The sequence below is a fragment of the Hyla sarda genome, chromosome 3 (assembly GCF_029499605.1).
Source record: "Hyla sarda isolate aHylSar1 chromosome 3, aHylSar1.hap1, whole genome shotgun sequence".
Classification (NCBI taxonomy): Eukaryota; Metazoa; Chordata; class Amphibia; order Anura; family Hylidae; genus Hyla; species Hyla sarda.
Window position 1 is genome coordinate 180,385,648 of NC_079191.1, and position 26,157 is coordinate 180,411,804.

The 26,157-nt window shown below is 43.0% G+C and overlaps 1 protein-coding gene and 1 long non-coding RNA gene across 4 annotated transcripts in view; one reads left to right on the forward strand and one right to left on the reverse strand.

The window, feature by feature from the left end:
- Positions 1-26,157, reverse strand: part of LOC130361946 (uncharacterized) — a 125,042-nt gene that overhangs the window by 46,898 nt on the left and 51,987 nt on the right. For both annotated transcript variants that reach the window (XR_008891210.1, XR_008891209.1), the window contains exon 3: positions 3,958-4,156. This is a non-coding gene — a long non-coding RNA (uncharacterized LOC130361946). The remainder of the gene's footprint in view (positions 1-3,957; positions 4,157-26,157) is intronic.
- POLR2H (RNA polymerase II, I and III subunit H) lies at positions 20,001-25,793 on the forward strand. Of its 2 annotated transcripts, none has more exons than XM_056565669.1 (6): positions 20,001-20,144; positions 22,604-22,689; positions 23,478-23,561; positions 23,800-23,893; positions 25,233-25,316; positions 25,440-25,791. In XM_056565669.1, exons 2-6 carry the CDS (start codon positions 22,617-22,619, stop codon positions 25,555-25,557), a joined length of 453 nt encoding a protein of 150 aa, XP_056421644.1. In that variant the 5' UTR covers positions 20,001-20,144; positions 22,604-22,616; the 3' UTR covers positions 25,558-25,791. The 2 variants fall into 2 exon arrangements, with proteins under 2 accessions (XP_056421644.1, XP_056421645.1); XM_056565670.1 differs by having other exon boundaries at positions 20,003-20,074; positions 25,440-25,793.

Here is a 26,157-nt window from a genome sequence, read left to right on the forward strand (position 1 = left end):
CGTTTCGTACGTTTCGGAAGTCTACGCTTCCTTCGTCTGGATCCATCTAGACGAAGGAAGCCGAGACTTCCGAAACGTACGTCGATAGCCTTGTGGACTGCTGAGGATACCATAGTGACGTCACTCTCAACACACTCAGTCAGAACCTTAACCTGATCGTAGCGTACGTGCAAGTTGGTAGAGGCACCAGCGGCCGGGGCGCGCTCCCACTGCAATCCACGCTCCTTCCTAGAGACCGGACCCTTCATGAAGTAAAACTCTGGGAAACAACATTAAAAGAAGTAACCCGCTACATCCGGGAGTCAATTCAGTAAGAACCACTTGCAACCTCTGGAACACCACTTCAGGGAGCCCACGTATCTGCAGAGCGGTACCTCCTGACTGCAATACACAGCAATCGCGCTCTAACAGCATTGCTGTGGGATCATTACACTTACACCGCAACCACCGATTTTTTATCAGCAACCATACTATCTACAGGTCAGTTTGTAACTTGTCTGTATAATACAGCGCTTACTATTCAATTATTTTTCAGTATATTACTTTCTACACAGTGTGCATCCATAGGGGAGCACATTTATAGTAAAGCAGCAGTACAATCACACATCAAACCAGACCCATCCAGCGTTAGTGATCTTTTTTATTCTCTAAGATTCGTAAATTACTTCTATTAAAAAATCTTAATCCTTCCAGTACTACAGAAGAAATGTTTTTCTTTTTGGATTTCTCTGATGACACGACCACAGTGCTCTCTGCTGACCTCTGCTGTCCATTTTTGGAACTGTCCAGAGCAGGAGAAAATCCCCATAGCAAATATATGCTAAATGTTCCTAAAATGGACAGCAGAGGTCAGCAGAGTGAACTGTGCTCGAGACATCAGAGAAATCCAAAAAGAAAAGCATTTCCTCTGCAGTATACAGCCCATAAAATGTATTGGAAGGATTAAGATTTTTTAATAGAAGTAATTTACAAACCTGTTTAACTTTCTGGCACCAGTTGATTTAAAAAAAAAAAAAAAAAGTTTTCCACAGGAGTACTCCTTTAATACATTTAAAAAAAAATCCTGATGTTGCCATTTGAACCTGGTGATTAGTGTATTTAATGTATGCTTCTAAAGCAGCACTGCACTTCTTGTTGGATTAAGCAGGTGACATTAAATGAAGAATCGACTTTATCCCCACTTTATCATTGGCTTCACAAGTATGAATAAAGAAGTTATTAAAACATGACAACCTCCCTTGTGCTCCCACACAATAAACATCACATCTAAAAACAACTAATAAGGTATTTAAAAAGTTCTAATTTGTTCCCAAGAGAATAAAACTTCAAATTAATCTAATTTTATGATGGGAAAAGTGGCTAGGATCTCTTTTGTCCTGTGCATGATCCTGGTATTTTGTGGACCACTAAACTACAGTTCAGAGAAAATGGCATATGGGGGTGGTGGATAGTGTTGAGCGGCATAGGCCATATTCGAATTCGCGAATATTCGCGAATATATGAACGAATATTCGTCATATTCGCGAATATTCGCATATTCGTAATATTCTCGTTTTATTTTCGCATATGCGAATATTCGCGTGTGCGAAAATTAACATATGCGAAAATTTGTATATACAAAAATTAACATAAGCCAAAATTCGCATATGCGAAAATTAGCATATGCAAATTTTCGCAAATGCGAAAATGCGCACACTGGTCTCACACAGTAGTATTAGAGCCTTCTTACACCACATAAGCTGGAAGCAGAGAAGGATGATCACTGTGATGTGTACTGTGAAAAAAAAAAAAATATATGAATATTCGTAATTACGAATATACAGCGCTATATTCGCAAATATTCGCGAATTCACGAATATGCGATATTCGCGAATAAAATTCGAATTGCAAATATTCGCGAGCAACACTAGTGGTGGATTATGGCTTATAGGGGCAGTGGTTTTAACTGTATCCACCATGCTGTGGGCACCTCTCTTGGCCTCCCATCCTACCACCAGTATACAAATGCACAGACTACTATCAACCTGAAACTTCAAGCATGGAGATCTTGGAAATCTAAATTTTTTATCATTTCTTTTTTTTGGCTTATACAGTACAGAGTGTGACATCTACTGGCCAATATGAAAACTGCAAAATAACAAGACTTTATTTCCTTACAACAAACCTCAAACATATTATATATTTTTAAATATGCTACATAAAACTATCCTTTCCAATTAAAGGTATAAAATGAAACCAAAGAATTGCATACATGATTGCATTTTTTCATACTCTTATATTCGGGGGTAAGTAAGCAAGTCTCCTGCATAACCTGTTGACAACTGAGACTACAAAGCTAGAACTGAAGCACTATCCTGCGGTGAGAATATTTATGCATGGGTTAGGGAGGAAACTGCTAGTAAAATTATTTTTTGTTGGCACCTCACTATCATGTTTTATGTAAGACACTGCAAGTAGTATTAGGTAATTGTGGTGAGGGTGTGATGAGGGCAGATGGAATTACACTAGGGGCAGATGGCATTAACCCCTTCTGTTCATGACGTCAGGGCGTGGTTTATCCTCTACATCACCTGAAGGTATACCGCTGGATCCTGGGCAAGGCCCAGGGGCAAATAAGGACTCCGACATAAAGTTACGGTACAACGTCAGCTGTACTGAGTCAGACAGATGCAACAGTCTATACAGGCTAGGCCCCAGAAGGTGAACAGTAACTTCAGAGACTACAGGGCTTGCTGGGACTTATGGTGGACTTGGACAATTTGATGCAGGGCCACGCTGATTTGAGACAGATTGACTTGGACTGACTTGACTGAGACTGACTATGATAGACTTTACCCCATTTTGACTTGGACCTGGGGGGTAGTGGACTTGTGGATCCGTGGCTGCGTGGTAGACGTTAGGCCTCTTTAGGACACCAGGCACTCTCTCCAGACTTGACCTCACTGTAGCTCAGCAAAGACTCAAAGAGCGAGAGGAAGCTCCACCCAGGGTTTATATGGGGGAGAATGTGGAGGGGTCCCATAAGTCACATGGTCACTGGTACCTTCCTTGGTTACAATCACATGACAACAGTACTTAAAGGCATTGAGCAATTATGTATATTGCATTGGATAACATATACATTATTTAGCTATTCAGGGCACACAGGTGAAGGGGAGGCCCAGGGGTCACGGAATGGAGTCTGCCTGACAGGGTATCAATGGTACAGGGGTGCAACTCCTGTACTGGCCCACCACATAATCTACTTGCACTGTTTATACTGGATCCATTAAAGTGGTTATCTGGTTAAACACAACATATCCCCTATCCTGTGTTCTCCAGACAACCCATTTAATGGAGTTACTTGATAGTGTTGTAAATGTTGCCACTTAGGGTGTTACTATGGAAGTGTGATCTATATTTATAAGTGTGGTTTACATAGTAATAAATGTGCCACCTCTGAGGCTACCCTGAATTTTTTTTTTTTATTAGACAATTATGCATTATTGGTATAGGAAAAATATGTATTCTTACTTTAATATTCAATGAAATGTCAAGAAGAAATGATGCCTCTTTTTCTAATTGTGTGCTATGTTTTTTAACAGGTGGACCAGCAAGGGAATGAGGTTTTTTCTCATCTAAACCTTTTTATTAATGTCACCCAACATGTAAAGACTTCTGTGTGTATGTCCCAACAACTAAAGCAACTTACTCGCAGTATCAGAGCGGTACAAGGCCTTGTCAATAAGGCATGGAGACAAGTTAATAATGACACTGATCTTGCTCAAGAAGCATCTTATGTCCCATCAGCTGCAGCTTACAGTATTTCTTCAGACATCATAGATGTTTTTCACAGATTTGTCAAACTGCTTCAAGGAAAAGTAACCTTTCTATTAAATACCTTATGTGATGTCAGCTCCTGATGATTGAGCCTAGAGAATTGTTGGAAAATAAACCTAACCTTGCTTATACACCTACCATGTGGATGTTCGGTCAGTGCCGTATGAAAATCAGCTATCCATAGAGGAATTTATTGTTTGTGCAGCTCCAGTTAAAGGCATCCAAGCAAGTCAACTGCTAACCAAGGGACATGTAACTGCATCCTTGTAGAACATTGGGTTGAGCGTGGACTTGACAAGTCACATCATGTATAGTGTATATCAGTTTCTTCGTTAGACTATAAAAATATATATTTTATAAATGTAAATATTTGCTTTTGTCTTAGTGGGTCTATAATAAACAGATCACAGGGCTCACATTGTAAATATATACAACATTCTAAAAATCTGGAGAATTTGTTGGAAGACGTACATTGCAATATTTCTTCACATCATTATTTATTAACTTGTACCATATACAATATCTCACATAAGTAAGTCCACCCCTCACAATTTTGTAAATATTTTATTCTATCTTTTCATGTGACAACACTAAAGAAATGACACTCTGCTACAATGTAAAGTAGTGAGTGCCCAGCCTGTATAACAGTATTTAATGTTGTGTCCCCTCAAAATAACTCAACACACAGTCATTATTAATGTCTAAACCTTGGCTACAAAAGTGAGTACACCCCTAAGTAGAAATGTCCAAATTGGGTCCAATTAGCCATTTTCCCTCCATGGTGTCATATGACTTGTTAGTGTTACAAGGTGTCAGGTGTGAATGGGGATCAAGTGTCCTAAATTTGATGTTATTGCTCTCACAACATGGAACCTCATGGCAAAACTCTCTGAGGATCTGAAAAAAAGAATTGTTGCTCTACATAAAAATAGCCTAGGCTAAAAGAAGCTTGCCGAGACCATGAAACTGAGCAGCAGCATGGTTGTCAAGATCGTACAGTGATTTCATGGGACAGATTCCACTCTGAACAGGCCTCGCCATGGTTAACCAAAGAAGTTGAGTGCAGTTGCTCAGCATCATATCCAAAGGTTGTCTTTGGGAAATAGACATATAAGTGCTGCCTGCATTGCACAAGAAAGCCCGCGAACAGTTTGTTGTTTGGTTCAGATTGTGTCAAGCCTGGGTGTGACGGCAACCAGGTGAGGGGTACAAAGATAAGTCTTGCCTACAGTCAGACATGGAGGTAGAAGTGTCATGGTCTGGGCCTGCATGAGTGCTGCTGGCACTGGGGAGCTACAGTTCATTGAGGGAACCATGAATGCCAAAATGTACTGTGACAGACTGAAGCAGATCATGATCTCCTTTCTTGGGAGACTGGGCCGCAGGGCAGTATTCCAACATGATAACAACCCCAAACACACCTCCAAGACAACCACTAGCTTTAAGAGGCTTAGGGTAAAGATGATGGATTGGTCAAGCATGTCTCCAGACCTCAACCCTTTTGAGCTTCCGTAGGGTTTCTTCAAACGGAAGGCGTGGAAGCGCAAGGTCTCTAACATCCACCAGGTCCATGATGTAGTCATGGAGAAGTGGAAGAGGAGGTAACCTGTGAGGCTGTAGTGAACTCCATGCCCAGGAAGCCTAAGGCAGTGCTAGAAAATAGTTTGAGATGCCGCCGGGGTAGTCTCCCAACCTTCCCATTCACTAAAGCTGCAAGCTTGCTTTCTAAGGCAGCATTCACACTACATTTAATGTCATACGGGGCTGGATCCGCCGCCTGTGAAATGTGCAAACTGGGCGCTCCCATATCCCAGCCAGACCAGGCCTCGCATCCCATTCATTTGAATGAGCCGGCCGGAGTAAGAAAGTGCATCTGGTCAGCTCATTTTTGCCCCGTATCCAGTTTTGTGGCTGAATTGAATACAGCAGCATACCACGGTTTTCAGTCCGGTCACAAAACCGGATACGGTGCAGAGCTGGAGCAAATACCCATAGCAAACCTATCCTGCTCTGGACCGTTCCTGACATGGACAGAGGTGTCAGCAGAGAGCACTGTGGTCAGACAGAAAATAAATTCAAAAAGAAAAGAACTTCCTCTGTAGCATACAGCAGCTGATAAGTACTGGAAGGATTAAAGAGTACCTGTCATCAAATAAAACTTTTAATATATTGTTCCTGATGTTATTTATCTTCTGTTTTAAAAAATCACTGTTTTCATGTATTTTTTACACTTGAAATTTTGACCACTAGGGGTTTCTCTTCTATGTCTGCCAGCCCTCTCCGCACAGGTTTCGGACCTGTGCTGGACTGGCACAAGTCCAAAGTCCAGAGGTGCAGGTGGGATGGAACATCGGCGCAGCCCTGCACAGCTCTTGCTCTCTTCCTGTCAATCAGTCACTGCCTTTTTTCCCTGCCCCCCTGAGAAGCAACGTTAGCCGGCCATCAGCGCTCACTGCAGCGCTGATGGTCCTAGGACAGAGTATGTTTTATTTTTATTACACTCACCATCATACTGATGGTTTCTTGATTCAGCGCTGTGCACGGCAGGTAGGACGGCTGCAATCATGCTCCTCTCTGTATGTCTCATGCCATGCATAACAGAGAGGAGGGGAATCACAGCCTGCCTACCCTGAATGGCTCCCTGTTCTATGCACGCTCCCGCACCCGAGCGCAGCATAGAACAGGGAAGGGCGGAAGTCTTACCCGGTAGGTTTCAGATGACATCAATCCTGCCGGTTAACGCCCCCCTCCAGCTGGCCAACCCTCACTGGCAGTGAAAGTAAAAGAGAAAAACAGCAAAACTAAAGGAGGAAATGAACAAAAAATACACCAGGAGACAAGTAATCAAGAGGGTAAACAAGCAAGAAGCGAGAAATAGCTGATCAACATGGTGGCAGGAACTGTTTAAGATATTTAAATAGAAGTAATTTACTAATCTGTTTAACTTTCTGGAGCCAGTTTAAATAGTTTACCACCAAAGTACCCCTTTAAGGATGCAGGTTGTAAATGTACACCCTGCGCCCACTTGGGTTCTATTCCACTCGCTCAGGAGTGATCATGTTTACGGTGATGTCCAGCATTCATTTCTTAGATGCAGCGAAAGTTAATTGCAGCATCTAAAACGTAAAAATAATGTTCCCGGCTGCTCAGTTGGGCTGATCGAGACACCAGCAGTGAAATCATGGGGTCCCAATCAGCTAAAGGGAAGGCAGGGAGGCCCTTACCTGCCCCTTAAATGTTTGATCGGTGCTCCAATGCTCCAAGAAGCCATGGCAGCCTGAAGCAATCAAGGGACAATAACATTGATCTATGCTGTTCTATGGCATAGCATTCAACAGTGTATGCAATCTAAGGAGAGCATATAACAGTGTCCTGTGGGGACTAAAATATAGTGTATTCCAGGACTTTTTTTTTTATTTGACTCTGCTACAGAGGAAGTAAAATTAGTGTAGTTGTGTAGTTCATAATATAGTGTCTGTATCTGTCTTTGATGGTGGCCTCGCAATTCTCATGTGATCTTTGCCCCGATGTTTTTTTTTGTTTTTTTTAATCCTGGTACTAATAGCAGATCGGGGGCGGGGGGCTTTACTTTCGGTTTCCCCGTTCTGCCCACCCACAATAGGCGGGGCAGGAAGGGGAAACCGACAGGGACCGGCGCTGAAGATCCACTTACCCATCGGCGACGGCAGCGGGCGACGATCGGCGGAAGAAGAGGACGGCGACGCAGCTCCCTGGATCCGATGGAAGCCGGTGAGTTACTTAGCAACATCTGGAGGGCTACAGTCTGAGACCACTATAGTGGTCTCTAAACTGTAACCCTCCAGATGTTGCAAAACTACAACTCCCAGCATGCCCAGAGAGCTGTTTAAGCATGCTGAGAGTTGCAGTTTTGCAACAGCTGGAGGTCTACAGTTCCAGACCACTGCACAGTGATCTCTATACTGTGCACCTCCAGATCTTGCAAAACTACAACTGATAGCATGCCCACACAGCAGTTCGCTGTATGGGCATGCTGGGAGTTGTAGTTTTGCAACATCTGGAGGTCCACAGTTTGGAGACCACTGTGCAGTGGTCTCTAAACTATAGTTCTCCAGATGTTGCAAAACTGCAAACAGCTGTCTCTGCATGCTGGGAGTTGTAGTTGTGTACCTCCAGCTGTTGCATAACTACATCTCCCAGCATGCCTTTCGGCGATCAGTACATGCTGGGAGTTGAAGTTTTGCAACAGCTGGATGCACACTGGTTGGAAAATACTGAGTTAGGTAACAGAACCTAACTGAAGGTTTTCCAACCAGTGTGCCTCCAGCTGTTGCAAAAGTACAACTCCCAGCATGCACGGTCTGTCAGTACATGCTGGGAGTTGTAGTTTTGAAACAGCTGGAGGTTTGCCCCTCCATGTGAACATACAGGGTACATTCACACTGGCGGGTTTACAGTAAGTTTACTACTTCAAGTATGAGCTGCGGCAAATTTTTCACCGCAGCGCAAACTCCTAGCGGTAAATTTACTGTAAACCTCTGCCAGTGTGAACGTACCCTAAAAACACTACACTAACACATAATAAAGGGTAAAACACTACATATACACCCCCTTACACTGTCCCCCCAATAAAAATAAAAAACGTATTGTACGGCAGTGTTTCCGAAACAGAGCCTCCAGCTGTTGCAAAACAACAACTCACAGCATTTTCGGACAGCCACTGACTGTCCAGGCATGCTGGGAGTTTAGCAACAGCTGGAGGCACCCTGTTTGGGAATCACTGGCGTAGAATACCCCTATGTCCACCCCTGTGCAATCCCTAATTTAGTCCTCAAATGCGCATGGCGCTCTCTCACTTCAGAGCCCTGTCGTATTTCAAGGAAACAGTTTAGTGCCACATATGGGGTATCTCCGTAATCAGGAGAAATTGCACTACTAATTTTTTTCTTTTTTTTTTCTTTTACCCCTTATGAAAAAGAAAAGTTGGGGTCTACACCAGCCTGTTAGTGTAAAAAAAAATTCCGGACAAAAAATGTAAATTTTTTTTTACACTAACATGCTGGTGTTGTCCTTTACTTTTTATTTTCACGAGAGGTAAAAGGGAAAAAAAAAAGCCCCCCCTACTTTTAATTTTCACGAGAGGTAAAAGGAAAAAAAGACCCCTCTGAGTACGTAAATACCCCATATGTGGGCGTAAAATGTTCTGCAGACGCACAACAAGGCTCAGGAGTGAGAGCGCACCATGTACATTTGAGGCCTAAATTGGTCAGTTTCACAAGGGAAAATAGGAAAAAAGCCCCACAAAATTTGTAACCCAATTTCTTCTGAGTAAGAGCATACCCCATATGTGGATGTAAAGTGCTCTATGGGTGCACTACAATGCTCAGAAAAGAAGGAGCGCCATTGGGATTTTGAAGAGAAAATTTGTACGGAATTGAAGGCCACTTGTGTTTACAAAGCCTCCATGGTACCAGAACAATGGACCCCCCCACATGTGACCCCATTTTGGAAACTAAACCCCTCATGTAATGTAATAAGGGGTACAGTGAGCATTTACGCCCCACAGGTGTCTGACAGATTTTTGGAACAGTGATCCGTGAAAATGAAAAATGTAATTTTCCATTTGCACAGCCAACTGTTCCAAAGATCTGTCAAACGCCAGTGGGGTGTAAATGCTCACTGCACCACTTATTAAATTCTGTGAGGGGTGTAGTTTCCAAAATAGGGTCACATGAGGGGGGTCCACTCTTCTGGCACCACGGGGGGCTTTGTAAATGCACATGGCCCCTGACTACCATTCCAAACGAATTCTCTTTCCAAAAGCTCAATGGTGCTCCTCTTCTTCTGAGCATTGTAGTTCGCCCGTAGTGCACTTCAGGTCAACTTATGGAGTACCTCCGTACTCAGAAGAGATGGGGTTACAAATTTTGGGGGGTATTTTCTGCTATTAACCCTTGCAAAAATGTGAAATTTGGGGGGAAACACATTTTAGTGAAAAAAATATATATATTTTTTTACATATGCAAAAGTCGTGAAAGCCCTGTGGGGTATTAAGGCTCACTTTATTCCTTGCTACGTTCCTCAAGGGGTCTAGTTTCCAAAATGGTATGCCATGTGTTTTTTTTTTTTTGTGCTGTTCTGGCACCATAGGGGCTTCCTAAATGCAACATGCCCCTCAAAAACCATTTCTGAAAAACGTACTCTCCAAAATCCCCTTGTCCCTCCTTCGCTTCTGAGCCCTCTACTGCGCCCGCCGAACCATTTACATAGACATATGAGGTATGTCCTTACTCGAGAGAAATTGGACTACAAATATAAGTATACATTTTCTCCTTTTACCCCTTATAAAAATTCAAAAATTCAAAAATTAAAAAATGAAGATTGTGAATTTTCTCCTTCACTTTGCTGCTATTCCTGTGAAACACCTAAAGGGTTAAAACACTTACTGATTGTCATTTTTAATACTTTGGGGGGTGTAGTTTTCATAATGGGGTCATTTGTGGGGAATTTCTAATATGAAGACCCTTCAAATCCACTTCAAACCTGAACTGGTCCCTGAAAAATAGTGAGTTTGAAAATGTTGTGAAAAATTGGAAAATTGCTGCTGAACTTTGAAGCCCTCTGGTGTCTTCCAAAAGTAAAAACTCATCAATTTTATGATGCAAACATAAAATAGACATATTGGAAATGTGAATTAAAAAAAATGATTTGGAATATCCATTTTCCTTACAAGCAGTTAGAAAAATGCAAAATTTTCAAATTTTTCATCAAATTTTGGGATTTTTCACCAAGAAAGGATGCAAGTTACCACAAAATTTTACCACTATGTTAAAGTAGAATATGTCACGAAAAAACATTCTCGGAATCAGAATGATAACTAAAAGCATTCCAGCGTTATTAATGTTTAAAGTGACAGTGGTCAGATGTGCAAAAAACGCTCTGGTCCTAAGGTGTAAAATGGCCTGGTCCTTAACCCCTTAACCTCTTAAGGACCCAGCCATTTTACACCTTAGGACCCGGCCATTTTTTGAACATCTGACCACTGTCACTTTAAACATTAATAACATTATCAATCTGATTCCGAGATAGTTTTTTCGTGACATATTCTACTTTAACATAGTGGTAAAAAAAATTTGTAACTTGCATCCTTTCTTGGTGAAAAATTTGAAAATTTTATGAAAAATTTGAAAATTTTGCATTTTTCTAACTTTGAAGCTCTCTGTTTGTAAGGAAAATGGATATTCAAAATATTTTAATTTTTTTTTCACATATACAATATGTCTACTTTATGTTTGCATCATAAAATTGACAAGTTTTTACTTTTGGAAGACACCAGAGGGCTTCAAAGTTCAGCAGCAATTTTCCAATTTTTCAAAAAATTTCCAAACTCACTATTTTTCAGGGACCAGTTCAGGTTTGAAGTGGATTTGAAGGGTCTTCATCTTAGAAATACCCCACAAATGACCCCATTATAAAAACTGCACCCCCCAAAGTATACAAAATGATATTCGGTCAGCCTTTTAACCCTTTAGGTGTTTCACAGGAATAGCAGGAAAGTGAAGGAGAAAATTCACAATCTTCATTTTTTACACTGGCATGTTCTTGTAGACCCAATTTTTGAATTTTTACGAGGGGTAAAAGGAGAAAATGTATACTTATATTTGTAGCCCAATTTCTCTCGAGTAAGGACATACCTCATATGTCTATGTAAAGTGTTCGGCGGGCGCAGTAGAGGGCTCAGAACCGAAGGAGTGACAAGGGGATTTTGGAGAGTACGTTTTTCTGAAATGGTTTTTGGGGGGCATGTTGCATTTAGGAAGCCCCTATGGTGCCAGAACAGCAAAAAAAAAAAACACATGCCATACCATTTTGGAAACAAGACCCCTTGAGGAACGTAACAAGGAATAAAGTGAGCCTTAATACCCCACATGTGTTTCACGACTTTTGCATATGTAAAAAAATAAAATAAAATTTCACTAAAATGTGTGATTCCCCCCAAATTTCACATTTTTGCAAGGGTTAATAGCAGAAAATACCCCCCAAAATTTGTAACCCCATCTCTTCTGAGTATGGAGGTACCCCATAAGTTGACCTGAAGTGCACTACGAGCGAACTACAATGCTCAGAAGAGAAGGAGTCATATTTGGCTTTTTGAGAGCAAATTTTGCTCGGGGGCATGTCCCATATAGGAAGCCCCTATGGTGCCAGGACAGCAAAAAATACCCACATGGCATATCATTTTGGAAACTAGACCCCTTGAGGAACGTAACAAGGAATTAAGTGAGCCTTAATACCCCACACGGGTTTCACGACTTTTGCATACGTAAAAAAAGAAAAAGAAAAATTCATTAAAATGGGTGTTTCCCCCCAAATTTCACATTTTTGCAAGGGTTAATAGCAAAAAATACCCCCCAAAATTGGAAACCCCCTCTCTTCTGAGTATGGAGGTACCCCATAAGTTGACCTGAAGTGCACTACGGGCGAACTACAATGCTCAGAAGAGAAGGAGTCATATTTGGCTTTTTGAGAGCAAATTTTGCTCGGGGGGCACTTCGCATTTAGGAAGCCCCTATGGTGCCAGGACAGCAAAATAACCCCCACATGGCATACCATTTTGGAAACTAGACCCCTTGAGGAACGTAACAAGGGGTACAGTGAGCATTTACCCCCACTGGTGTCTCTCAGATCTTTGGAACAGTGGTCTGTACATTTTTAATTTGCACAGCCCACTGTTCCAAAGATCTGTCAGACACCAGTGGGGGGTAAATTCTCACTGGACCCCTCATTACATTCCGTGAGGGGTGTAGTTTCCGAAATGGGGTCGCATGTGGGGTTTAGTTTTTTTGCGTTTGTCAAAACCGCTGTAACAATCAGCCACCCCTGTGCAAATCACCTCAAATGTACATGGCGCACTCTCCCTTCTGGGCCTTGTTGTGCGCCCCCAGAGCACATTGCGCCCACATATGGGGTATCTCCGTAGTCGGGAGAAATTGCATTACAAATTTTGGGGGCTTTTTTCCCCTTTTACCTCTTGTCAAAATGAAAAGTATAGGGCAACACCAGCATGTTAGTGTAAAAAATTTATTTTTTTTACACTAACATGCTGGTGTAGACCCCAACTTCACATTTTCATAAGGGGTGAAAGGAGAAAAAGCCCCCCAAAATTTGTTAGGCAATTTCTCCCGAGTACGCAGATACCCCATATGTGACCCTAAACTGTTGCCTTGAAATACGACAGGGCTCCAAAGTGAGAGCGCCATGCGCATTTGAGGCCTAAATTAGGGATTTGCATAGGGGTGGACATAGGGGTATTCTACGCCAGTGATTCCCAAACAGGGTGCCTCCAGCTGTTGCAAAACTCCCAGCATGCTTGGACAGTCAACGGCTGTCCGACAATACTGGGAGTTGTTGTTTTGCAACAGCTGGAGGCTCCATTTTGGAAACAGTGGCGTACCAGACGTTTTTCATTTTTATTGGGGAGGGGGGCTGTGTAGGGGTATGTGTATTGTAGTGTTTTTTACTTTTTTTTTTTTTTTACTTTTTTTTTACATGTAGTGTTTTTTACTTTTTATTTTATTTTGTGTTAGTGTAGTGTAGTGTTTTTAGGGTACAGTCACATGGGCGGGGGGTTACAGCGAGTTTGAGCTGCATCGGAAACTTGCAGCCTGATACTCACTGTAAGCCCCCTGCCCATGTGAAAGTACCCTGTACATTCACAGGGGGGGACCTCCAGCTGTTGCAAAACTACAACTCCCAGCATGCACAGTCTATCAGTGCATGCTGGTAGTTATAGTTTTGCAACAGCTGGAGGAACAAGGGTTGGGAAACACTGAGTTAGGAAACAGACAATGTTTCCCAACCAGTGAGCCACCAGTTGTCGCAAAACCACAACTCTCAGCATTCTCAAACATGCTGGGAGTAGTAGTTTGGCAACATCTTTAGAGCCAGATGTTGCCGAACTACAACTCCCAGCATGCTTGGAGTTGTAGTTTTGCAACATCTGGAGGACTACAGTTTGCAGACCACTAATACAGTGGTTCTCAATCTGTGCCCTTCCAGATGTTGCAAAACTACAACTCCCAGTATGCCCTTACTGTCCAGGCATGCTGGGAGTTGTAGTTCTGCAACATCTGAAGGGCCAGATGTTACAGAACTACAACTCCCAGCATGCCTGGACAGTAAGGGCATGCTGAGGATGTGTAGTTTTGCAACATCTGGAAGGGCACAGTGGTCTTCAAACTGTGGACCTCCAGATGTTGCAAAACTGCAACTCCCAGCATGCCCAGATGCCAAGGGCTGTCTGGGCATGCTGGGAGTTGTAGTTTACAGGGTCCCAATACAGCAATGCATGTCGCTTTACCGCGACGTGCATTGCTGTAAAGGGCCCGACCGCGGCTGAAGAGGAACTCACCTGTCGCCGCCGCCGCCGCCATCTTCCTCGTCTGGATCCGGGTCTTCAGGGACGAGGTAAGTACCGGGGCCGGTCCCCAGCACTTCCCCGTCCCCCACCGCGTCCTCTGGTCTTCCTCCCGTCCTCTCCGGACTTTCAGGGGCCGGGCAGGACGGGAGGAAGTAACCGCCCCCCCTCCTGCGATTGGTCGGTTAACTAACCGACAGATCGCAGGGTATAGGAGGAGGTGGCCGGCTTGCCACCTCGCTCCTATACGTTAGCATGGTCCTGGCTGTCTGTGACAGCCGGGATCATGCGAAATTACCGGGCGGTCGGGTCCCAGAGACCCGATCAGCCCGGTATCGCCGCAGATCGCAAGGGTGATTTCCCTTGCGATTTGCGGCGATCGCCGACATGGGGGGCCTACATGGCCCCCCTCGGCGTTTGCCCTGGATGCCTGCTGAAGGATTTCAGCAGGCATTCGGTTCCGATCTCTGCCTGGCAGAGACCGTAAAACGCCAGGGTGTACTAGTACGCCCTGGGTCCTTAAGGCCCAGGGTGTGAGGGCGTATCCATACGCCCTGGGTCCTTAAGAGGTTAAGGACACATGACGTACTGGAACGTGTCCACTCCCGATCTATAGCGGGTCGGGCCCGGCCTCTAACAACGGCCGGGACCCGTGGCTAATAGCGCGCGGCATTGATCGCTGTGCCGCGCGCTATTAACCCTTTAGACGAGACGTTCAACGCCGCGTCTAAAGTGAAACCGAAAGCATGCCAGTTAGCTCAGTGGGCTGTTTGGAATAGCCGAGGCGAAATCGCGGCATCCCGAACAGCTTACAGGACAGCGGGAGGGCCCCTACCTGCCTCCTCATTGTCCGATCGCCGAATGACTGCTCAGTGCCTGAGATCCAGACATGAGCAGTCAAGCGGCAGAATCATCGATCACTGGTTTCTTATGAGAAACCAGTGATCAATGATAAAGATCAGTGTGTGCAGTGTTATAGGTCCCTATGGGACCTATAACACTACAAAAAAAAAGTGGAAAAAAAAGTGAATAAAGATCATTTAACACCTCCCCTATTAAAAGTTTGAATCACCCCTCTTTTCCCATAAAAAAAAAACACAGTGTAAATAAAAATAAACATATATGGTATCACCGCGTGCGGAAATGTCCGAGTTAAAAATATATATCGTTAATTAAACCGCACGGTCAATGGCGAGCGCGCAAAAAAATTCCAAAGTACAAAATACTGCATTTTTGGTCACTTTTTATATCATGAAAAAATGATCAATAAGTCCTATCAATGCAAAAATGGTACCGTTAAAAACTTCAGATCACGGCACAAAAAATTAGCCCTCATACCGCCCCATAAACGGAAATATAAAAAAGTTATAGGGGTCAGAAGATGACAATTTTAAACGTATAAATTTTCCTGCATGAAGTTATGATTTTTTCCAGAAGTACGACAAAATCAAACCTATATAAGTAGGGTATCATTTTAATGGTATGGACCTACAGAATAAAGATAAGGTGTCATTTTTACTGAAAAATGTACTACGTAGAAACGGAAGCCCCCAAAAGTTAAAAAATGGCGGGTTTTTTAAAATTTTGTCTCACAATGATTTTTTTTCCGTTTCACCGTAGATTTTTGGGCACAATGACTGACGTCACTGCAAAGTAGAATTGGTGGCGCAAAAAATAAGCCATCATATGGATTTTTAGGTGCAAAATTGAAAGAGTTATGATTTTTTAAAGGCAAGGAGCAAAAGACGAAAATGCAAAAACGGAAAAACCCCCGGTCCTTAAGGGGTTAAACAACAATTCCCCAGTTTGCCACAAGTCATAGGGGGATATTTATCAAAGGATTTAGACTGGTTTTTCCTCTCTTAATTTGTCGCACAGAAAGTCGCAGTCTAAATATGCACGACTTTTTTGCGACTTTTGCTCTAGGGGATTTTTTAAAACATGATGCATTCTAGTTTATTTTAGATGGAAAATGCATTGGTTCTGAATTAATCAAAAGCGACTTTTCAGCGACAAGTCGCATCGGCTGAAAGTACAGCAATCCCTCAACATACGATGGTAATTTGTTACAAACGAGCCATCGTTTGTCGAATCCATCGTATGTTGAGGGATTCGTGCAATGTAAAGTATAGGAAGCTGTACTCACCTGTCCCCGCCGTTCGCGATGGTGTCTCCGCCGCTCCCGATGGTGACCCCGGGCCTCCGTTGGGCTCTTTTGGTCTTCTCCGGTCCTCCGCTGTCTTCTCCGGTTCTCTGCTGTCTTCCGCAAGGCCTTACTGGGCCTGCGTAGCGACGTCATTATGCCGCTGCGTACGCCATTCATATTGGATGAAGTGCGCAGCAGCGTATTGACGTCATCGGAGAGGGCCGTGAAGATACCGGAAGACCAGCGCTGGACCCGGAGGGCACCCCGGAGCATCGTGGAGGGGCAAGTAATACTTACTGCACCACACGGGGAACATTAAGCTGCTATCCGACAGGGCCGTGAAGACACCGGAAGACCAGCGCTGGACCCGGAGGGCACCCCGGAGCATCGTGGAGGGGGAAGTAATACTTACTGCACCACACGGGGAACATTAAGCTGCTATTTGACAGCAGCTTAAGCATTTTGCGCTGCCGGATAGCACTTAATGCGATGGCCCCGACATACAAAAGCATTGTATGTCGATGCTGACATCGACATGTGATGGCCTCTGAGAGGCCATCGTTTGTCGATTTGTTCATATGTCGGGGCCAGCGTAGGTCAGGGGGTCCCTGTACGCTGAAATGTCAGACCATGTTGGAGCAGGTTTAAATACAGTCTAAAGCATAGATTTCAAAGTCTGTGCGCAGAATTTATCAAGAGCTGTGCAACTTTTGAAAAATTTGGCGCACAATAGACCAGACTAACCCTCTGTAGTTTGGTCTATATTGATGCGGGACATAGACAACTTTTATAAATATCCCCCATAGTGTTCCAATCTACAAAAGTGTATATACATTCAATACAGTAATATAAGACAGAGAGACAGCTCTTATACATGAAGTCAAATAGAAACATTATTACCTAGTGAACATGTATTTTAGAATCACTCACCACCAGTGGTTATTAAAGGGTAGCTCCCACCATCCTATTTTTTTTTTTTTTTTTTGCTAGCCCATTCCCCCCCCCCCGCTACAGCACTAGAGGTGGTCAAAATATGGCAATTTTAAAGATACTGATCTCGTACAAAAAAAAAAAAAAAAAAAAAAAAGCTCTTTTAACCCCTTGGGGACGGAGGGTTTTTCCATTTTTGCACTTTCATTTTTCCTCCTCACCTTTTAAAAATCATAACCCTTTCAATTTTGCACCTAAAAATCCATATGATGGCTTATTTTTTGCGCCATCAATTTTACTTTGTAATGACATCAGTCATTTTACCAAAAAATTTACGGCAAAACGAACAAAAAAAAATCCTTGTGCAACAAAATTGAAGAAAAACGCCATTTCGTAACTTTTGGGGGCTTCCGTTTCTACGTAGTACATTTTCCGGTAAAAATGACACCTTCTCTTTACTCTGTAGGTCCATACAGTTAAAATGATATCCTATTTATATAGGTTTGATTTTGTCGTACTTCTGAAAAAAATCATAACTACATGCAGGAAAATTTATACATTTAAAATTGTCATATTGTGATCCCTATAACTTTTTTATATTTCCGCGTATGGGGCGGTATGAGGGCTCATTTTTTGCGCCGTGATCTGAAGTTTTTAGCAGTACCATTTTTGCATTGATCGGACTTAGTGATCTTTTTATTCAGTTTTTCGTGATTTAAAAAGTGACCAAAAATGAAATATTTTGGATTTGGAATTTTTTTGCGTGTACACCATTGACCGTGCGGTTTAATTAACTATGTTTTTTATAATTCGGACATTTCCAGCGATATCACATGTTTATTTTTATTTACACTGGGCTTTTTTTAAATGGGAAAAGGGGGGTGATTCAAACTTTTATTAGGGAAGGGGTTAAATGATTATTCACTTTTTTTTTTTTTGCAATGTTATAGCTCCCATAGGGGGCTATAACACTGCACATACTGATCTTTTACATTGATCAGTGGTGTCTCATAGGAAACCAGTGATCAATGATTCTGCCGCTTTACTGCTCATGCCTGGATCTCAGGCACTGAGCAGTTATTCGGCGATCGGACAGCATGGAGGCAGGTAGGGACCATCCGGCTGTCATGTAAGCTGGTCACGATGCCCGAACAGCTCCCTGAGCTAACAGACATGGTTTTACTTTCACTTTAGATGCGGCGTTCAACTTTGATATGTCATGGGTCCTTAAGGTTTTAAAATTGTCATCTTCTGACCCCTATAACTTTTTTATTTTTCTGCGTACGGGACGGTATGAGGGCTTATTTTTTGCGCCATGTTCTGAAGTTTTTAGCGGTTCCATTTTTGTATTGATTTGACTTTTTGATCGCTTTTTATTCATTTTTTAAGTTATAAAAAGTGACCAAAAATACGCTATTTTGGACTTTGGAATTTTTTTCCGGGTACACCATTGACTGTGCAGTTTAATTAACGATATATTTTTATAATTCGGAGATTTCCGCATGCGGCGATACCACATAAGTTTATTTTTATTAACACAGTTGTTGTTTTTTTTGGGGGGGAAAGGGGGGTGATTCAAACTTTTAGTAGGGAAGGGGGGTTAATAATACACACTGATCTTTTACATTGATCAATGGTTTCTCATAGGGAACCATTGATCAATGATTTTGCAGCTTGACTGCTCATGCCTGGATCTCAGGCACTGAGCAGTCATTCGGCGATCGGACAGCGAGGAGTAAGGTAGGGGGCCCTCCTGCTGTCCTACAGCTTTTTGGGATGCCACGATTTTGCCGCGGCGATCCCGAACAGCCCCCTGAGCTTACCGGCGTTCGTTTACTTACACTTTAGATGCGGCGTTCAATTTTGAACGCCGCGTCTAAAGGGTTAATAGTGCGCTATTACCCACGGGTCCCGACCATTGTTAGAGGCCGGGCCAGACCCGCTATGACGCGGGGGCCCCACGTTATAGAAAGGGAGTGGGTGAAGGGCGCCCTCCGTCCCCAACAGGTTAAAAGCGGTACAATAATAGAAAAGCATTTAACCATGGGTATCCTTTTAATCATACTGACCCACAGAAGAATACATGTCATTTTTTACCGTAAAAAAGTGTACACCGTGAACCTCCCCCCCCAATTTGCTCAATTTTAATATTTTTTTTTTTGGGGGGGGGGGGGTTACCATACATTTTAGGGTAAAATGAGTTATGTCATTACAAAGTACAATTGGTCGTGCAAAAAACAAGCCCTCATATGGGTCTGTGAATGCTAATATATAAGAGTTATGGATTTTAGGAAAAAACGAAAACGCAAAAATAAAATGGTCTGTGGTAAAAAATATCCGAGCCATCGTATTATATAAATCGGCTTATAAACCATCTGAAACATTTTCACAGGTTAAAGTGTTAATAGTCCCGATAATCATGTGATGAGGTCTATTGTACTACAGACACTGCTTCACAACCGATTGTCGCAGTGTTTTCCAACCAGGGTGCCTCCAGCTGTGGCAAAACTACAACTCCCAGCTTGCCCGGACAGCCAAAGGCTGTCCGGGCATGCTGGGATTTGTAGTTTTGCAACAGCTGGAGGCACTCTGGCTGGAAAAAACACTACATTATCGTGGTAGCGGAATACACGAGAGCAGGACACGTCTACTGACAATGTGCGATAAACAAATACGTTACCTAGGTAACAAGCGCCGTGCAAGAAAGAGGAAGTGACGTCGGCCGGATACGGAAGCGTGTGAGAGAGGCAGCGTGGACGAGGCTCCGGTGAAGTTGTGGCTGTGTATGTAAGAAGCGGGAGTTGTGCGGTTCGGGTGTCCGTCTACTGAGCTCCCGCGCCGGGTGTTGTTTAAGTGGGTGTTCTCTTATTTTTTTACTGATAGCGTCTGTATTTGCTAAGTCAGTTGTCTCACCCTCCATTAAAGTCTATAGAAGCTTCGCATACACTCGCCTCCTTTTTATTTTTGGTGGGGTTACTAACTGGTCATCCCGCCTGTAATATCATACTTAGTCCCTGGTATTTTAGCCCCACATGGTGCTCCCACTTTGTACTATGTATGGGAAGATACTGCATGCAGGGAAATTCGGAGTGGAATCTCCATAGTGTGGACTAGGGCTGCACGATTTGGGGGGAAATGTGTGATTATGGAGGTTAATATTGTGTTATAATAGACAAATGGTGAAATCCCCCAACTTAACCCATTAACGTCCACAAGCGTATGTTTTTGCTCGTTGCCAGCTCCCGTTATGTGAAGCGTGCTCAGGAGCTGAGCGCTCTTCATACACGGCAGGTCCCGGTTGCTATCAGCAACCAGGACCTGCGGGTAATACTGGACATCACTGATCGGGCTGCTGTCTGGTATTAACCCTTTAGACGACGCGATCATAGTTGATCGTGGCATCTGAAATGGGAGAAAACAGTTGCCGGTTAGCTGAGTGGACTGTTCAGGACCACCACGGCGTCCCGAACAGCTGAGAGGACAGCGGGAGGCTTCGTACCTTGCTCCCCACCGCCTGATCGTCGCTCTGCTGCTCCATGCCTGAGACCAGACTGGAGCAGCAGAGCACCGATAACACTGATCTGTGCTATGGCTTATCATTGAATAGTGTATGCAATCCCAAGGATTGCATGTAAAAGTCCACTATGGGGACTAAAATTTTTTTGTGATTTAACCCCTTCAGTAATAGAAGTTTGAATCTTCCCCCCCCCCCCCTTTTCCCATTTAAAAAAAATGTAAAAATAAACGTGGTATTGCCGCGTGTGTAAATGTCCGAACTATAAAATTATAATAATTAAACCACACGGTCAATGGCGTAATCGTGAAAAATTCCAAAGTCCAAAATTTTTGGTCACTTTGTATACCCTAAAAAATATATAAAAAGCGATCAAAAAGTCCCATCAAAACAAAACTGGTACCAATAAAAACTTGAGATCACAGCGCAAAAAATTAGCCATCATACCGCCCCGTATACGGAAAAAATAAAGTTATAGGGGTCAGAACAGGACAATTTTACACATACTAATTTTGGTGCATGTAGTTAATTTTTTTTTTAAGTAGTAAAATAAAATAAAACCTACATATATTGGGTATCCTTGTAATCGTATGGACCTACAGAATAAACATGGTGTCATTTTTACCGAAAAGTGTATTGCGTGGAAACAGCAGCCCCTAAAAGTTACAAAATGGTGGGGGTTCCCAATTTTGCCCCACAAATATTTTCTTTTGAAAGCGTTATGATTTTTAGAAGGTGATGTGGAAAAACCCTGCGTCCTTAAATGGGCACTGTCATGAAGTAAAAAAATTGATATGTTGTAGTACTTAAATACTACAACATATCTCTAATATACTTTAATTAAAAAAAGTGATTTTAAACAAGTATAAAATCACTTTTAAATTCGGCCACTAGGGGTCGCCCTCCTAGTGGCCGAATGCATTCAGCAGTGACGTCACCACTGAATTTCGACTCATTTCAGCCTGGCAATGAGTCGAAATCCAGTCACTGCGGTGCTCGCTCCCGCCTGTCAATCAAACAGGCAAGAGCGAGCACGCTGATAGCTGGGGTTGCGCGCATTGGCCAGCAACACTGGCCTTGCGCACGGCCCCGCCCCCGTTACCCTGTCCGGAGGCAGCGCGCGCACTCATTGCTGCGCTGATCCTCTGGATGGGTAAGTCTGATCTGAGGTCTTATATTAGCCGGGTCTCGGCTGTAATATCGTGCACGGCAGGCCGGCGATGCTCCTCTACTCCTCCTCCCTGGATAGCACATGCACAGGTAAACAGGGAGGAGGAGACCCCGGAGCTGCCTGCCGTGCTATTGGCAGATCATCTATGCGCGCTCACGACAAGAGCGCTGCATAGACGATCTGAGGGTGGAAGCAAGCGCCCAGCAAGGCGTCAGTGATGTCGCACCTGTTGGGAAGCGCTGCTTCCTGCCCTGCTTTATAGAGCAGATTTAGAAGCACTAAATCTGCTCTATTAAAGCGATTAAATTTTTTTTTAAAGCCAGGTAGGGGGTTAGGGCTAGATTACTACTAGGTAGGGACATATTACATTATATATTACTTGGTGGGAGCTACCCTTTAAAGGGTTATTGTTCAATTTACCCCATTTCATTTCTATCCCCCTTTTCATTCCCCTCCATTTCATGTCCACGCCCCCCCCCCTCTCCATTTTATGTCAATATCCCATGTCACATAACTTCCCCCCCCCCCCCCCCCAAAAAAAAAGGGGAAAAAAAGCTGTCCGGGCATGCTGGGAGTTGTAGTTTTGCAACAGCTACTTCATATACAAAATTTTCCCTTTAATTTCAGAATAATTTAAAATATGGCTGGAATTCTGTTTGAAGATATCTTTGATGTGAAGGATATCGATCCTGAAGGACGAAAGTTTGATAGAGGTTAGTATTGTTCTGGGTAGTATTACACTGAAAAGTTCATACATCCCACCTAGGTCTATGTGCACATATCTTCACGTCTCCAGAACTAAAGAGACCAAAATCCCCATGATATTGATGCTGTCAAACATTTGACTACTAGAGATGAAACATTGGGTACAGAGGGCAATTTTATGGGTAGCTTTTCATCTTTCGAACTCAATCCCTTTTTATTAGAATCTCCCTTAACAGTGCCCCGACTCTTCTTAATGGGCGTGTTCGACCGCCGCACCAAGCTGAGGCCGACACCCCCCCCCCCCCCCCCCCCCCCCCAGCAGCTCTATAGGAGAGCCAAAGCGCAGAACTCTCCCATAGAGCTGCATTGAGGGGGGGGGGGGGTGTTGCCCGCCGCTTTGTATGGTGGTCGAACATGCCCCATTCAGGAGGAAAGCCCAGCGTTTTTTGTATCCTGGAGTACCGCTTTACATGTATGCATAATACAGCCTCTTTGTCACAGCTGTTGTGTGATAGTTATCCTTTCCAATGTTTTAGTGATGCAGCCATCCCTGTCAGCTTTTGTTGAGCTATTAAAATGGCAATTTTTACTAGGTGATGTTAGTGGGGGTTTTCTGGTCAAATGTTGATGCTCTACCCCCAGGCTAGGCCATTCATATTGAATTGATTGGGTGTTACTACCCAGCACCCTCACCAATCTGTGTAGTGGCAGTGCTGGAGTACTGCAGGTCCCAATGAAGTATTTACCAAAGCAGTGAAATACTTAAAATCTTCTTTGATTTTTTTTTCTCTTGTAGTTTCAAGGCTACACTGTGAAAGCGAGTCCTTTAAAATGGATCTGATTCTTGATGTGAATATACAAGTTTATCCTGTGGATCTGGGTAGGTTCGGATTGTGTGCACAACTTATACAGCAGTAATAGGAACAAATAGGAAGCGGTTTGTTCCCTTCAGTCTGCTGCTCACGTGCCAAAAGCAGAATAATCACACTGTTTACTGAGTGTTTTAGCCTTTTCTGTATTGCATAATTTATAAACAAATCTTCACGAAAGAGAAACTATTGTGTTCTGCTTTTATAAATGGTACATTGATCTATATTTTTGGAACAATTTTTTTTCAGGTGATAAATTCCGTTTGGTAATTGCCAATACCCTTTATGAGGATGGAACCTTAGATGATGGTGAATACAATCCTAATGATGACCGACCTTCCAGGTGCCTACATTTTGAAGTTGTAGAGAAGATTTGTAGCCTAGCCAATGTATTTGCAGAAGTCAATATTTTTTTTTTGTAAAACTATTTATTTAAAGTTTTTTTTTTCCAGAAAACAAACAAAAATGAAATATGCCTTTTCTTATACTGTACAACAAAAACATATGCAATAGTAACAAAATAAATTTAGTGGCGCAGCCCAAAGTACCAGTGTAAAATATAAGTTGCACAGTAAGTCCACTCACAAAACTCGGGAGAAAACGTGATAAACAAAAGAAATAGGGCAACAAGGAAAATTACTGACAGACAGGCCCAAGGCAAAGATGCCACAATAATATCATGGCAGTAGTGGCAGTACAACATGGACCAGCCTTGGTTCTAGACATGTAAATCACCTAGGCAGTAGCTCTCACTGTACTCAAAAATGAAGAGTCATAAGACTGTGGGTCAGAAGGTAGACAGCAGATGACACATCATGAAACAGAACATCAAGACAGCAGAAGGAAAGACAAATAGGAAAGAAGAGAAGAAAAGCAGTTTTTGGTGACCACATACATCCAACCCAGTATTTAAAAGAGCTGCCTATGAGGCCTACTCTGTATGTTCGTCCCAGAGGCACCTTATAGCATTGGAGCACTCAGGTCCTCACAGGCCGAGAGGTACTCCATATGCCTGACCTCAGCAATCCTGTCCATCAGTACCTTAGTAGCTGGAACCTCAGCACATCGCCACCACTGAGGTATCAGACATTTAGCGGCAGTGAGGATATGTAAATGTAGTTTAGCAGACAATTTAGGAGGTCAAGGGATCCAGAGGTACCACTACCCCAAGGACAGATATAACCAGGACGCGGACTCCATCCTAATATATTCCCAAAAAGATATGCCTACCCACTGTCCACATTCTCCAGAGGGAACATGCAGTGCAACACCTTGGGAGTGTGGTACCAGTGGAAGAGGATCTTTTCTTGGTTTTCCTTGTATGATGCACAAAAAGATACCTAAGCAGCTTGTAGCCAAATGATGCACCAAAGTATGGACAGCCTAAGAACCTTTCCCATTTGGTCATATATGGGGGGGGCCTATCTGAGAGAAGTTTTCATGGCTGGACAACAAGGCATAGATATCAGAGATGAGGCCTCTAGTAGGGGTAGCTTGTCTACAGATTATCCCAAAGGGTGTAAGTAAAGGATTGGGAACTCCCTGGCCCCCTCCACCGCAAATTGCCTGTAGTAATAACGGCAGTGGCAGGTAGATGGTAGCGGCCACTAGTCCCATGAAAGGAGAACTGTACGCATCACCTGGTCCACCACATCAGCTGATATCGTTTTTGTCTTCCCTAGAGCTGACCAGTTTGAATATGTTATGTATGGAAAAGTTTATCGGATAGAAGGAGATGAAACATCCACTGAAGCTGCCACTCGTTTGTAAGTATCCCTATGAACTTTCATTTCCCATTCTTCTCTCTTAAGTGTATCCAGCATTTTCACTCTCCTTATCTTCATTTTCATATTGTACCAGATAAATATGTTGTGTGTTTTCTTTTATAGATCTGCATATGTATCATATGGTGGTTTGCTAATGAGATTACAGGGAGACGCTAATAACCTGCATGGATTTGAAGTCGACTCCCGCATTTACCTTATGATGAAGAAACTTGCCTTCTGAACTGAAAATAGAGATGTTACTTTAGTTATTGTGCTTTCAGATGAACACTGACAATCTGGATTAGGCTCAATAAGTGGTAGCAACTTCCCTACCATGTACATTTTATGTTCCTATTTAATTAAAATATATTTTTTTAATGTTTGCTACTTTGTGACAAGAAAATAACAGGAATATTTTCCATCCTGTTTAATAAAGCTTGACATTGTGTGTGCAGTCACCTTGAGTTTCAACGGTGGACCCCTTGAAATCTTAACACTCTAAAGTGTATAGTAGAGATGAGCGAATTTACAGTAAATTCGATTCGTCACGAACTTCTCGGCTCGGCAGTTGATGGCTTATCCTGCATAAATGAGTTCAGCTTTCAGGTGCTCCCGTGGGCTGGAAAAGGTGTATACAGTCCTAGGAGACTCTTTCCTAGGACTGTATCCGCCTTTTCCAGCCCACCGGAGCACCTGAAAGCTGAACTAATTTATGCAGGATAAGTCATCAACTGCCAAGCCGAGAAGTTTGTGACGAATCGAATTTACTGTAAATTCGCTCATCTCTAGTGTATAGTATAGGTAACTTGACATTTATAAATGAACACATTCCAATTATGTT

Coding starts and splice junctions, on each gene's coding strand:
- POLR2H (XM_056565669.1), top strand. CDS start 22,617: ATGGCTGGAATTCTGTTTGAAGATATCTTTGATGTGAAGGATATCGAT. Junction 23,562..23,799: donor AGTTTATCCTGTGGATCTGG/GTAGGTTCGGAT, acceptor ATTTTTTTTCAG/GTGATAAATTCCGTTTGGTA. Junction 25,317..25,439: donor ACTGAAGCTGCCACTCGTTT/GTAAGTATCCCT, acceptor TTTCTTTTATAG/ATCTGCATATGTATCATATG.